This window comes from Molossus molossus, unplaced genomic scaffold (assembly GCF_014108415.1).
Source record: "Molossus molossus isolate mMolMol1 unplaced genomic scaffold, mMolMol1.p scaffold_m16_p_20, whole genome shotgun sequence".
NCBI lineage: Eukaryota > Metazoa > Chordata > Mammalia > Chiroptera > Molossidae > Molossus > Molossus molossus.
Window position 1 is genome coordinate 390,679 of NW_023425356.1, and position 11,540 is coordinate 402,218.

At 44.7% G+C, this 11,540-nt stretch overlaps 1 protein-coding gene across 1 annotated transcript; it reads right to left on the reverse strand.

The window, feature by feature from the left end:
* Positions 1–346: 346 nt before the first annotated feature.
* ZNF165 (zinc finger protein 165) lies at positions 347–6,913 on the reverse strand. Its single transcript, XM_036272339.1, has 4 exons — positions 6,879–6,913; positions 3,411–3,889; positions 3,014–3,152; positions 347–1,334 (listed from the first exon to the last, which is right to left on the reverse strand). The coding sequence occupies exons 2-4, from the start codon at positions 3,819–3,821 to the stop codon at positions 427–429; spliced, it is 1,458 nt and encodes a 485-aa protein (XP_036128232.1). The 5' UTR covers positions 3,822–3,889; positions 6,879–6,913; the 3' UTR covers positions 347–426.
* Positions 6,914–11,540: the final 4,627 nt, after the last annotated feature.

Consider the following 11,540-nt stretch of genomic DNA (forward strand, 5'->3'; position numbering starts at 1 on the left):
TGACCGTGTTGCAGATCCCACCGTGTGTGGGAAGGCACCACTGCCTATGTCCTCACCCAGCAGGGCACCCTGGCTGTGTCTCCACTTGTGCAGCAGTGCTGTGCGGGGCCATTGACCAGGGCTGAGGATGAGACTCCCTGAACCTCCCCCACACTGTGATCAAGGTCATTTCCCAAGGTCCTTATTTTTCCTCTCTCCATTGCTAGACTAACCTAGTTATTAGCTCCCCCAATTCTGCTCTTCTGGTTTGATAGCCCAGTCTCGCAGGAAGCACAGAGGTCACAACCATATGCAGGACAGCACACTAGAACCAGGGGGAGAAAGGACACACTAGTTATTCAGTCACTCATCCCACCCAGTATTTATTTTGCATTCAATCTTTTCCATTTTGCTATTTCCTTAGCATTGCCTATAAATGTAAGGCCCTCACATTAATAAGCTTTCCCTCTTGTGGATTCTCTGATGTTGACTGAGGTGTGAACTCTGACTGAAGGCTCTCCCACACTCACTGCATTCATAGGGTTTCTCTCCAGTGTGGACTCTCAGGTGCCGAATGAGGTGTGAGCTCACTCTGAAGGTTTTCCCACACTCACTGCACTCATAGGGTTTCTCTCTGGTGTGGATTCTCTGGTGCAGGATGAGGTGTGAGTTCAGGCTGAAGGCCCTCCCACATTCTTTGCATTCAAAGGGTCTTTCCCCAGAGTGGACTCTCTGGTGTCTAATGAGATCTGAACTCCCCCCAAAGCCTTTCCCACACTCGTTACACTCATAAGGTCTCTCTCCAGTGTGGATTCTCTGGTGTCTTGTAAGTTTGGAGCTGTGTCTGAAAGCTTTCCCACACTCACTACACCGATGGGTTTTCTCTCCACTGAAAACCGCTGCCTGTTTAATAAAGTTTGGGTGCTTGAGAAGTTTTCCACATTGGGGAATTTTTTCTCCAGCATAAATTATTTGATGCTTAATAAAACCTGAATTCCACTTGCAACTTTGGTCATAGGTACCGTGTTTGCAAGATTTCTGGTGTGTAAATTCACTTGAGTTCAGGTTTACACCACTGTCACATCCATCATAACTTATTATTTCACCAGAGGGTATATTTTTGTGGGTGAGGATTTTGTTATAACCTCCATCTTGCACAGATGATGGTCTCCGAGACTCCCCAGGTTCCTTTTCTTGTTGCCGCTTTGTCTGGCCTGCAGACTTAGTGATGTCCTGAGGCTCAGCAGACTCCTCTGATGCAGATCCCAAAGGTCTTCCAGATATAATTCTCTGTGATTCCATTTTTTCATGAATGTCCAGATTTGGCACAGACCCACTATTTTCACTCTCATTATCTAAAATAGCAATAATAATAAAAGAGGTAAATACCTGTTTGCTGAGCTAGAAGAAAAGAAAGTGTTCAGATGCACCGAGATAGTTACATATTGCTACTTCATTTGGCCACTCTAAAAACGTGGCCTGTCAAATGAGAGGCATGAAGGACACAAAAGAAAAAAATTGGTAAAAGCAGGTCATGTGTGCAGTGGTTGGCAGGGGGAGGAGACACCCAGGGATGAGCAGATGAAGCAGAAAAGACTGGGAAGAGGATTATCACCAGTAAGAAAGAGGGAAGACAAAGTAAGGAGAAAGAACTATGAGAGTGCCTGAGGGATCTGGTGGGACTTTGGGTCTAGGATACACTTCTAGGGTTAGGCTTGGAGGGAAAAAGGAAGGAACCATCTCAAATAAAGCAGATGCTGGAGAAAAGAAAAGCTATTAAATGACTCTGCAGTGTGCTTATGTGGAGTGGAAAACATCCATCCATCTATTCATCATCCACTTCTTCCACAGTAATCAAGTTCTCTCAGCACTTTCTGCTAATCCCCTATAGTATACATTATTTCCTCTACATTTCTGCTACCATCACCACTTCCTATCTAGGTGACTGTTTGATTCTGAACTGTTCCTCTTCCTGGTTACCCTCAATACCAGGGACCTTTAATCTCTCCTCTTGTACAACAGGAACCACTTATGGTCCAGTCCTCACAATTCCTACCTTCTAGCTCGTGACTCTATACTGTGCTGGAATCAAGCAGCCCCTCTTTGTTACTGGAAAATGCTAGGGCAGGAAAGGGGCTTAGGTAACCCTGGTCTTAGAGTGGGGGAAAGGTCCAATTTTAGACGGCATGGATGAAAATGTTTCCAGAACAAACTTGAAAGCAAAATCTGCATATTAAAAAAAATCACTGTAATTTATTCTTGAGTTTATCTTTGGTGTCTCTCACAGCTGAAATGATACCAAGTCCATGAACTTTTAAACAGATGAGTTTTAGAACAGAGATGAGTCTTCTATGGAGAAGTCACCAGAAATATGGCCAACTTTCTATAAAAATGTAAGAGAGCTTTGTAAGATCAAAAGTACAATAAGAGCCCTGGCTGGTTTGGTTCAGAGGTTAGAGCATTGGCCTGCAGTCCAGAGAGACCCGGGTTCGGTTCCCGCTAAGGGCACGAACCTCGGTTGCAGTTTGTCCCCGGCCCTGGTCAGTTGTGCGGGTGGCAGCCACTCGATGTGTTCCTTTCACATCGATGTTTCTCTCTCTCTCTGTTCCTCTCTCTCCCTCCCACTCTACCTGAACAAAAAATGGAAAAATGTCCTCGGGTGAGGATAAAAAAAAAAAAAAAAGTACAATAAGAAAGTCTACAATGTGACCTTGTTCTGAATGTGTCATCCTGCATCTGTCACTCTTCTGTAGGAACATGTTTTGTTTCTGTTGATGTTTCTTCCCCTTTGTCTTCTTTTCTCATTTCCTGACATTTTCTTCACTCATTCACTTTTCTTTCCTTTAATTTTCTTATAGATTAAAATACTCATATTTTGGAGTAAATATTCTGGAAAAAAATTCTTTTTAAAATGGCCAATAACACATAGGAAAAGCATTCTCTACCTCTCATTGGGTGACAAAGAAAAGAACCACCTACAGCTACTGGGACAGTCTGAGAAGGGAGAGTCCCTCCTCTAGTGATGTGACCTTACCATAGCCCAGTGGGAGAGGGGGATCTGAAGAGCCCTGAAGGTCCTTGGTGTCCACTGGCTGGAGGTGGACAGTAAGGGCTGGTCCAGGAGGTGCCACCTTTCTCCTGAATATTTCTTGTCCATGTCCAGGGACTGGAATCTGAGAAAAATAAAGTACATCTAGGCTTATGAGAGAGTCCCTGTTGGAATTAAACATCTCCCCCAAAGAAAGAGAACCACCTGTAGGAACACAAAACAAGGGAAGGAAGAATTGAGTCTGACTCAGCTGTAAGATGTGACATAGTACTAAACAGAGCAAAGAAGACATAAATGCATCCTGAAGTAGGAGCTCCTCCAACTCTCCCACGGTGGGACACCATCCATCCTGAAAGTCTTAGCTTGCCCAACCCCTCTGTACCTGGAGCATAGCTTCATTGCTACCTCTCTCCATGTCTTCCAGCACTGTCACCGCCTCCTCCCCACTCTGTGGGTGCTGCTCCCGCACCTGGGCCTGCAGCTCCGCGGGCAGGATGCTCAGGAACTGCTCCAGCACCAGCAGCTCCAGCATCTGCTCCTTGCTGTGCACCTCGGGCCTCAGCCACAGCCGGCAGAGCTCGCGGAGCCGGCTCAGCGCCCCGCGAGGCTCAGGTGCATCCTGGTAGCAAAACTGCCTGAAAAGCTGCCGGCAGAGCTCCTGCTTGAGAGAATCACTTCTCTGTGAGCAAGGGTCCTGCCCCCAGACAAAGTTTTCCTCCTCCACCTTCACTTTCAGAAGTCGTTCATCTTCCTGAGGGTTCTGAGCTGTAGCTCCCTTTGATTCTGCCATCATCTTGGGATATAATGTATGATCAGGAAGCCCACTTCTGCTCTACGAAGTACTTAGTTTCAACAGCTCTCCTAGGGGTAAAAAAAAATTACTATTACTGTCTAGAAGATGAAAGATCACATTATGGAATTAGTCATTTTCTATTACACAAAGATGTTTCGGGCATTTACTGTGTGTAAGAGTACTGAAACACTTGCTTTCTGAACTCAACTGTTACATACTTCCTACATCAAAGCACCTGGAAATTTAAATTTCAAAGCAAGTTAATTAGGGAGCATTTGCAATCTTGCTCCTGGCATGTATCATCTATTTGGCTCAAATGAACTCTTATAAATTTTAAAAACACCCCAAGATAATTTAAATGAGAAACATTAAATGTAACATTATACAAATACAAGGCAATATTAAATGTTAACATGCCACATGCAAGTAAACATGTTCTAAGTTATGCAGACAATAAGGACCAGAGAAAAATGACAGAAGAGCTTCATAAGTTGGAGATGGGAAAGAGCACATTAGATTGCAATGGTCAGGGAAAGCTATTTAAAAACTAAGTTCTGAATAATGGATGGGACTTGACGAGGATGTGGGAGAGACAGGAAATTACAAGCAATGGAAGGGCATGAACAACCAGTTAATGGTAAAGACATAGAAGTAGGAAAGCAGCCATTCAGTAGGTTTGTATGAGGATGTCAGAAAAGGCAAAGGCCCGGCCCTGGAACACCTCCCGTGCCAGGCGCATAGTTTAGACTTTATCTGCTGGACACTGGGGAACCAATAAAAGCTTTTGAGCAGAATGACCTCACAAATACTTTTGTCCCAATAGTTTCTTCTCTGCCTTCCTAGTATCATGGCTCAATCCAGGTCTTAGACACTGAAGCTAATCATCTCACCAATAATATAAAATATCATAAACCAGCAACATAACTTTTATATCTGTCTTCAATGAGTCTAGTTATTGTATATCAGATCCCCAAGACTTGTGAGCATTTGGGAATGGTCAGTCTGGTTTCTGAACTGAACAACTGAATGACGGGAATTTAGAGGTGAAGCCTGAAGCACGATAGCAAAATGTAAACATCAATCCTTCAGGTAGGCCTGCTAAACATTCCATCAAGTTGGCTACTGACTGTCACACTGACAAGCACTTATTAACAATCAACACATGCAAAGCATTGGGTTAGGAGCAGTATCACAGTGGTTCCCAAGGAAGTCTGTGTTTAAAGCTGGGCTCACTGCTATATTGTCACGTGGGAGCTTTGTCAGAAAGATTCCTGGGCCCGGCTCTGAGGATGCTGGGTTGGTTAGTATGCAGTGCACCTGGAAAATCTGTATTCTGATGTACAACTATAAGAAATTTAAAAATAGCATTTGAGTTTGCAGGAAATTTACAATAGTTGGAAAGAAATGACATAAAACACACATGTATATAAAACATTTAAATAACAAGACCTGTTCCACATGACATGCTGAAAATGCTTGATAAATGTTGACAGCTGCACGCTGCCTGGAGAGGCTGAATATCCTAACGGTTGTGACACAGTGAGAGAATATCTGTGTGTGTTTATACACGTCATAGCAGATACTTCCCGGAGATGGGAGTGGGAGGCGGTAAACTAAAGGACGAGAAAGATTCAGAAAGGCAAAGGGTAAGGGCAGAAGGAACTGAAAGGTGGGAATGGACAGCAGGTTGTTGGTGAGATGCCTACAGGGTCCAGCAGGTGGAGGACTAAGAATTCTGTGTCTGAAAGGTGTCATCACAGCCCCTGTGCACATCTCCACCTCGTGTTACTGTTAGTTGTTTGGCCGTTTTTCTTCACCAATTGACTGGATGAGGTAAAGGACTGTGCATTTTTTATATCTATTCTTAAATTCCCACATTTGTTGATTTATTGGGTAAAGGTGTAAATGAGGAAAGTTTGAGATGCTTTGTGCTTTGGATGGTGTACATTTAAGATGATAAGGACCACATCCACTTGGGAAAACATTTCCAACAGATGTCACAAAATTTTAATGGAAAGGAGGCAGGAATAGAAACAGATTTAGATGAGACTCATAGAAAGGGCAGGTGGAGACAAATATCAGCATTAATTCCGCAAGACGACAAAACGGAGATCACTGGCTCACAACGAACCGTGGCAGCAGTCTTGGTGGCTGTCAGACCCGACTTTGGCAAGGGCAGGGAAAGAGGTCCGCGCTGCGGCGGGTCTCAGTCCTTCGTGGTCGCCGGGCAGTGCCGCGATGCTCCAGGGGCGTCGCGTCACTCAGCACCGTCGCCGACGGGCCCACCACCCGCTGACAAAGCAGCCACTCTGCTAAGTGGCCCTGGCACACACCTGTCACAGCCCTCAGCAAAAGTCCTGCCTGCAGGTGTCGCCTCACTCCGCGCCCCTCTGAAACAGCCCCAACTCCAGAGAATCACCCCGGGCTCGGATCGGCTGCTTTCAAATGTCTCCCTAACTTGGCACTAAGAATCGCGCCGGGACTCCTCGCGATGCCCGCGCCGGGAGAAACGGTCAGCAGCGGCGCGGACAGACACCGGGCACCGCGGCCGTGGGCGCAGGGGCGGGGCCGCGTGGCGTCGCCAGGCCGGCTCTCGGGACACACCCACTAGCCGTGACTGTGGGAACACATTGGTACGTAAGGGCGGCGACTCTTCCAGCAAAAAGCGGGTTCTGGGGGCGCATTGCGGGCTAAAGAGGCGGACCTGGAGCAGAGCAGCCCCACGGTCCCCCCAGCCGGCTCCTCGCCCGGAGCCCCGGAACGGCGGCACCTCGACCTCCACCGCCCCGAGCCACGCCCCTCAGCCCTCACAGTGACGTCAGCTGGCGGGTAACTATGGAAACCACACGCTCCTCTCCAGAAGGGTGGTGCGCGTGCCCTCCCGACGCCGAACCCAGTTCCACCTTTCCTCGGATTCCTTTGAGTTCGGGGCACAGGGCGCCGCAGGGCTGCCGCGACCCCGAAGGGAACCTGACGGGGACTGGGTGTTTGACGGAGACAAACGGCTGGACGACGGGGACAAACGGCCGGACCCCGGGTCCCCAGGCCCGGACTTACCTCTCCCACAGGGCTGGTTCCGATCGGACACTTCCGGTGGGAGGACGGAGCCGTCACCTGTCCCCGTTTCCGCCCACAGGCAGTTCTGATTCTGCGTGGGAGACGCGCCATCTTTGGACTGCGCTTCCCAGCAGCCCCGGGTGTCGCGGCGCTCGGACTCCCCTTCCCAGGCGTCTTGGCGCCGGATGACACGTGTTTGTGTCTCGTTCCTCAGGCGTGAAAATCTTGGTGGTCCGGTCCATGTTTTCCAGAGTCCGTGAGTCTGGATTTGAGACAGGATCACGGCTGCAGGGCGCTCCGGCTGCCGGGTTTCCTGACCCACATTCATAAACTACAGTTAAACTGATCACTCCATTATTTGCTGGCAACACCCTGGACTTTATTTGGTAGAAAATACATAATTTTGCCTTCTGCACGGAGTGACATTTGTTTAGAGAAAACAAATGGTTTTTAAAATCAAAGTAGAAAGTCGATTTGTAGAACTGACCCAAATCACAATTTGATAAAACCTAGCAGTTTCCACTAGATATTTATATGTTCCTTGTAAATTAAACCATGTTAATTCTGTGGGCTCAAATGGAAGCTGTAAACAAAGTACTATTGTTGTAGCTCATTGTCCTTAGAATCCAACTTGTCTTTGAGCTGCCCTAATTAACAACCTCAGGGACAGCAAGATGAACAATGGGGAATGTTATAAACGGCTTTAGCCCCATAAAAATTAACCAGAGTTTGACCTTCACTGGGAATTTGGAAAGCAACATCCTTCAGGAAAAGGGAGGACAGAAACGGCCCCAAGGCCAGAGTGTCCTGCATGCTCTGTAAAGAAACTGATAGGGAGAAACTGAAGCTCCCTTTTCCCCATAAAACTGTAACTGTTCAACATGTGTGTTTATGGCTAACTGCCTCGGCTTCTGTACAAGCAGTTTGCTTGCTCTGCTAAACTCTTGAATGACCCCTGCCCTATATAAGCAACCCTCCCTCTGAGCTCGGGGCTGCAGTTCTCCTCCGTGTAGGTTGGCTGCAGTCCCTGCACAGGTAATAAAACATCCCCAAAAACTGAAAAATTGAGTCTGAGTGTGGTCGATCTCCTGGTTTACAACACTATCATAAGCATTTCTGCACAAACTGCTGGGGTTTTTTAATTGAACAAATTAGCTTAATTTTCTTTTGGCCTTTTTTCAATGTAATAGTGTGTATAAGTTTGAAAAGAAGACCAGATATAACAGTACTTTGTTTTCTACTTTTAAGAATTTTGCAGTTCCTGACATTGTCAACATAAGAAACATTCAAACCTGTGAAGAATTGTGAGTTTATTTGATTTTTGGCAAACATCAGGAAGCAAAACCTCAATGGATTGAGACAATGCTCCGGAGAATAGCAGTTTTGCACCTTATTTTTTACATCACAATCAAAAGAGGAGATTTAAGTGGGTTACATGAACTCTATTGGTGATATATCAGGGAGGTGGGAGAAAATGACAGATGCATACATCCTTTACATAGGTGGGTACAGCATAGTTAACAGTCAGCAATTAGCTCAGTAACACCGAAGGGATTTGTTGTCTCCAAAGAATGATGCCTTGCTTTGAGGGGTCCAGAAAACGGAAAATAACTTACACATTCCAAAGACATGTTATCGTAGATGCAAAAAGACAAGAGACAGGCTTCGTTAAGGTAAAGATTGAACTTTGTCAGGGATGATGCTGGCCTAGGACATGACTACCTGCCATAAACTGCTTTTAGTTAAAAAGTTTTAATTTCAGACATCCTTTGTAGTTACTTTAGGTCTTTGATTTTGAAAGGCCACCACACAGGCCTCCCCTGAGCTCGTCAGGTTAGCATGTGGCCCCTTTGTGTCCACACATCCCCCTTATGGTCTTAAATCAATCCAAAGGATGCATTGATGATCAACCTTTTTGGTTGGATAGCAGGTCCCACGGCGCTAGGAAGGCTCATTCCTAGGAAGTTTCAATGTAAGCGTTTGTCTTGCTGAACCAGGGTGGACCACTGGGGATGGGGCAAGACCAAAACCTTAGGTGGTATTCAATGTCAAATTATTATTATTCAAAAATCATAAAGCAGGTGATTGGGAGGCAGTCAGATCCTATATGTCCTTGTTAAAAAATATTCTGGATTATTTCTAACTTTTGAGCTACAGAGTCTTTTTGCTGCTTGTCTGAAGTTTTGTTTTTCTGCATCTAGTATAACATTTACATATCAGGGAAAAAAAAAAATTAAACCAGTAACACCAATTAGGAACAAAAAATGTCTAATACTAGACAAGGAAAGGTCTGAGGGGAGCAAGCATCCCAGCCAACCAAAAAACCCTTCACATGTATTATCATAATTTTTTATTAGGCTAATTATGTTTTTTTTTTCTTCATCCACTGTCACTGTACCTTATGATATGTTTGGCCAGATGAATTAAGACTCTCAACTATTTTATTATCCAGAAGCCCTAATTTTTCTTTTGGCCAGTTAGTTTCCATAGAAATGACTTCATGGGGAGGATTAAGTTCAATTTTCTAATACATTGGATTTTCAGTGTCAATATTATCACAGGTTTTATTAACCTCAGGCAAAGTTATTCTGCCTATGATTTCAGTATTATACCATATTCTAATAGTATTTCAAGTAAAACGATGTTATTACAATAAAAATCACTTAGTATGACAGATGAATTTTCTAACACTTCCTAACAAAAACAACCCATTTCCCATATACCATATATTGTTAGCGTAGACCCAATAGGCCAGGATTGAGTGAATTCAGTATTTCATATAGATTAGGAGCACAACCATTCACCCTTTCGATTTTCACAATCAGATGGTGAGATGGGTTCCCATTATTCATTATTTTTAAATATGGTTCATCTACTTCCCTTCAGAAGTATTCTAGTGTTATTTAGTATGGTCCCTATGCCAGCCAGTTGAACTACTGAGAATTTAAGCTTAGGATTTAACTGAGGTGCCTGGGGTTTTTTGTTTGTTTGTTTGTTTGTTTTAATCCTCACCTGAGGATATTTTTTCTATTTATCTTCAGATAGAGTGGGAAGGAGAGAGAGAAACATCGACATGAGAGAGACACATCGACCTGTTGCCTCCTGCATGACCTGGACCAGGGCCAGGGAAGAACACAAGCAACGTATGTGCCCTTGGCCAGAATTGAACTGGCGACTCATTGGTCTGCGGGCTGATACTCAACCGCTGAGCTAAACCGGCCAGAGCAGACACAATGTCGTAGATCACATTTCCCATCCAAAGTTTTCGAACATCCTGGGGAACCATATGAGTCCCCTAAGTGTCTGGCCTGGGCCTCTGCACCCGTTATAGTTGGCCATTGTTTCATGGTTGCTTCAGATTCCATTTGTATTAGCATAGACCACAGGCCCTGGTGAGTAAGGGTACAGGCTCATTCCTGTTGTTGGGTTTGTGCATGAGTTTTTACAGTCTGTTACGTATGTTCTATCCATTCAGCTAAGGCTTTATTGTCTTCCCACCCTGTTCCTTCTTCCTGAAACAGCATTCTGTCTATAAGGAGTCTTCATTAGCTATAAGTTCAGCCTGTTGCAGAATACCAAGGCCAATGTTGGATCCATCAGGAGTGTTGTTGTCATTGGGTAGCTATGGCTAGGGAGCAGTTGGGGTATACCAAATGGACTCTAGAATCTTGAGCTTCCATGCCATAGTTAAATGGGTAGAGGTAACCTCAAATGAGCTGGAGTCTGAGTGTTCCATAGGGCTTCCCACAAGCATTCAGGACACAAGGAGGGTGGAGTAGTTACAGACATCTACCCACCAAGTAATCCCAATAATTTTCTAAATAGGGACCCATTGATTTTTTTTCTTCTGGTTTTGCAGACATCCAGCCATAAGAGAATGACTGGTGAGTCCAAGGACAAGATATACTATGGCAGATATGACAGGCTGCTACAAGCCTTTTTCCATCATATCCAGGTATTTTTCTTAGCTTTTATTTATCCATTACTAAGGCTACACAGTACTCATCCAGATTAGATCCATATGTAATTCTACCAAGGGAACTATTGGGGAGGTGTTCTTGGAGGTATTTGCCTAAGATGGGTCCTTTATAATAGATACATACAGAAAAAAAAAAAAAAAGTACCAAAGCCCATACTGATAGTAGGAGAAGACCAATGCATGGCCAACAAAGCGTTAACTTTCTTATCATAACTGATAGTCAGAATATCACTGTCTGGTAGGTAGAAAAGATTAGCAGATATCCAAGTTAAATTCTCCATATCTAATAAGGGAGGGGGTCTGGGAAGATAAATATTGTTTCCACTAGGAAACCATAAGCAGGATAATATACAAATCAGCTTATGTACATTTAATCAATAACAATTACATGATATAAGAAAAAGTTTTGAGTAGCATTAATTTGTGAGTGTACAAGCCTTGTTGACATCTTGGAATAGCTGTCTGCCTTTCTGGTCAGCAGCTTCTTCGTCCTTGAACAGTCTTTGATCTCTACTGTAGATGGAGGGGAGTGTCAGAGACAGGGGCAGATGTCCATTTGCGATTAGGCACTTGCTAAGATAAGGTCCTGTCCAACACTGTTGGAGAGAGTTTTTGATTAATGTCTTTCTTAATGGACAAAATGTTCCTGGTTGTGAGCTGTGATCTTTGAAGCCTTCATTTCC

Excerpts from the sequence above, each read along its gene's own strand:
- ZNF165 (XM_036272339.1), bottom strand. The coding sequence starts at position 3,821 with ATGATGGCAGAATCAAAGGGAGCTACAGCTCAGAACCCTCAGGAAGAT. Across the intron at positions 3,153-3,410 it reads GCAATGAAGCTATGCTCCAG|ATTCCAGTCCCTGGACATGG; the intron begins GTACAGAGGGGT and ends TATTTTTCTCAG. Across the intron at positions 1,335-3,013 it reads CCCTCTCCCACTGGGCTATG|ATAATGAGAGTGAAAATAGT; the intron begins GTAAGGTCACAT and ends TTGCTATTTTAG.